Source organism: Emiliania huxleyi, assembly GCF_000372725.1.
Source record: "Emiliania huxleyi CCMP1516 chromosome Unknown EMIHUscaffold_1932, whole genome shotgun sequence".
Taxonomy (NCBI): Eukaryota; Haptophyta; order Isochrysidales; family Noelaerhabdaceae; genus Emiliania; species Emiliania huxleyi.
Genome location: NW_005200656.1, coordinates 1 through 2,081, shown reverse-complemented (window position 1 = coordinate 2,081; position 2,081 = coordinate 1). Strand labels below are relative to the sequence as shown.

General features: G+C 67.1%; 1 protein-coding gene across 1 annotated transcript; it reads right to left on the bottom strand.

Annotated features, from left to right (window-relative positions):
• Positions 1 to 108: 108 nt before the first annotated feature.
• On the bottom strand, positions 109 to 1,951 carry EMIHUDRAFT_471662 (hypothetical protein). The gene is made up of 4 exons (XM_005782056.1): positions 1,877 to 1,951; positions 1,428 to 1,682; positions 654 to 1,230; positions 109 to 529 (listed from the first exon to the last, which is right to left on the bottom strand). The coding sequence occupies exons 1-4, from the start codon at positions 1,910 to 1,912 to the stop codon at positions 273 to 275; spliced, it is 1,125 nt and encodes a 374-aa protein (XP_005782113.1). The 5' UTR covers positions 1,913 to 1,951; the 3' UTR covers positions 109 to 272.
• Positions 1,952 to 2,081: the final 130 nt, after the last annotated feature.

Sequence of the window (2,081 nt, the reverse complement as noted above, 5' to 3'; positions counted from 1 at the left end):
ACAGGGGGAGAAGTGGCAGGAGAGGAAAGCAGGAGAGGAAGAAGGCAGGGGAGAAACCGGGGAAGGAGAAAAAGCGGGGGCGGTGAGGTGCGACGCGGTGAGCGCGGGGCGCCTCTCACAGCTGCAGGTGTGAAGAGACGCTGTTCACAGCTGCAGCTGTGAACAGCGGGAGGCTGGGGCGCACCTCACACGCACCGTCACATGCACCGTCGGCGTGGGGAGCGGAATGCGCCGCCGCCGTCGCGCGGAGGGGGCGGCCCCACGCCGCCCTCTCAGCCGACCGGCTGCAGCAGCGACGTCGCCTTGAACTCCTCGAGCACCCGGCCGGCGGCGATCGCCGCGCGCCGGCCCGCGAGCGGCAGCTCCTTTGCAACCTCCCGCGCCGCGTCGGTCGCCGCGTCACGCAGCGAGACGGACGCGGCGGCGGTGGCGCGGCCGGCCTTGTGTAGCGCGCGGTCCGTCGAGCCGAGGATCGAGCGAACACCCGTCAAAACGTGCTCCGACGCGGAGTCGCTCCAGCAGCGCCCGCCTATTATTGTTATTATTATTATTATTATTATTATTACTACTACTATTACTACTACTATTATTACTATTATTTTTACTATTACTATTACTACTATTACTATTACTACTAATACTATTATTATTACCGGCCGCAGCCGTGGCCGCGTGCGCGCGCTCCTCGGCCAGCGCGCGCTCGGCGTCCACGCGGCCAACCTCGGCCTCGAGGTCGCTCTGCCGGTCCTTGGACGCGCGCAGCTGCCGGAGCAGCGCGTCGCGCTCCTTGGCAATGGCGCTCTCTCGGCCGGCGTACTCCTCGCCCAATGCTCGCGCCGCCTGCAGCTCGCCCGAGAGGGAGGCGACGCGCCGCTCGTACGCGTGCAGGGCCTGCCCCTTCTCCGCCGCCAGCCGGTCGACGAGGCCGCGCATCAGCTTGGCCTCGCGCGCCGCCGAGGGGTCAGAGGAAAAGCACCACGCGTGGGCCGCCGGACCGACCAGCGGAGTCAGCAGCAGCGCCAGCAGCGCCAGCAGGCGCAGCGCGGTGCGAGGGGCGACGCCGACGGCGGAGCAGCCCGCGGCTGCGGCGCGCTGGGCGGCGGCGACGCCGCGGCGGGCGGTGGCGGCGACGGTCGCGGCGGCGGCGGTGGCGGCGAAGGAGGAGCGGGTGGCGAGGGAGCGGGAGACGCGCCAGTTCTCGTACTTCATACGCGAGGCGTGCTTGAGCTCCTGCGGGTTCGGGTACCGTGGGGTAGGGGAGGGTTCGGGTGCCGTGGGGTAGGGGAGGGTTCGGGTGCCGTGGGGTAGGGGAGGGTTCGGGTGCCGTGGGGATAGGGGAGGGTGGGTTCGGGTACCGTGGGGAATGGAGGGTGGATTCGGGTACCGTTGGGCGGGGGGTTCGGGTACCGTGGGGGTAGGGGATGCGCCTGCCACTGTCCCGACCACATGACGAGGTTCCGCAGCGCGGGCAGGTCCGAGTGCGACGGCTCGGACGAGAGCGCGTTCCCCCACGGGTACTTTCGCAGGTACACCGACACGCCCGCGTCCAGGTGCGCGTCGGTCGAGCCGATGACGGCCCACGGCGGCTTGTACTCCTGCCGGTCTTGCGCCTCCATCGCACGGAGCGAGATCGGGTCGAAGGCGTACGGCTCGATGCCCTCGCGCGCGAGCGTCTCGCGGACCTACTCTCGGGCGATCTCGGGCGATCTCGGGCGGTCTCGGGCGATCTCGGGCGATCTCGGGCGATCTCGGGCGATCTCTGGCGATCTCGGGCGATCTCTGGCGATCTCTGGCGATCTCTGGCGATCTCTGGCGATCTCTGGCGATCTCGGGCGATCTCGGGCGATCTCGCGCGATCTCGCGCGATCTCGCGGGCCTGGAGCTTGAACTCCTCCTTCTCCTTGGTGGTCATCGTGTCGCTCTTTGCGATGATCGGGCACGATGTTGACCTAGGGTTAGGGGTTAGGGTTAGGGTTAGGGTTAGGGTTAGGGTCAGGGTTAGGGTTAGGGTTAGGGTTAGGGTTACGGTTAGTACGATGTTGACCTAAAATAGGTAAGGTAAGGTAGACTTCTCCACACAC

Coding starts and splice junctions, on each gene's coding strand:
- EMIHUDRAFT_471662 (XM_005782056.1), bottom strand. CDS start 1,912: ATGACCACCAAGGAGAAGGAGGAGTTCAAGCTCCAG. Junction 1,683..1,876: donor AGGAGGAGTTCAAGCTCCAG/GCCCGCGAGATC, acceptor GCCCGAGAGTAG/GTCCGCGAGACGCTCGCGCG. Junction 1,231..1,427: donor TGTGGTCGGGACAGTGGCAG/GCGCATCCCCTA, acceptor CCGAACCCGCAG/GAGCTCAAGCACGCCTCGCG.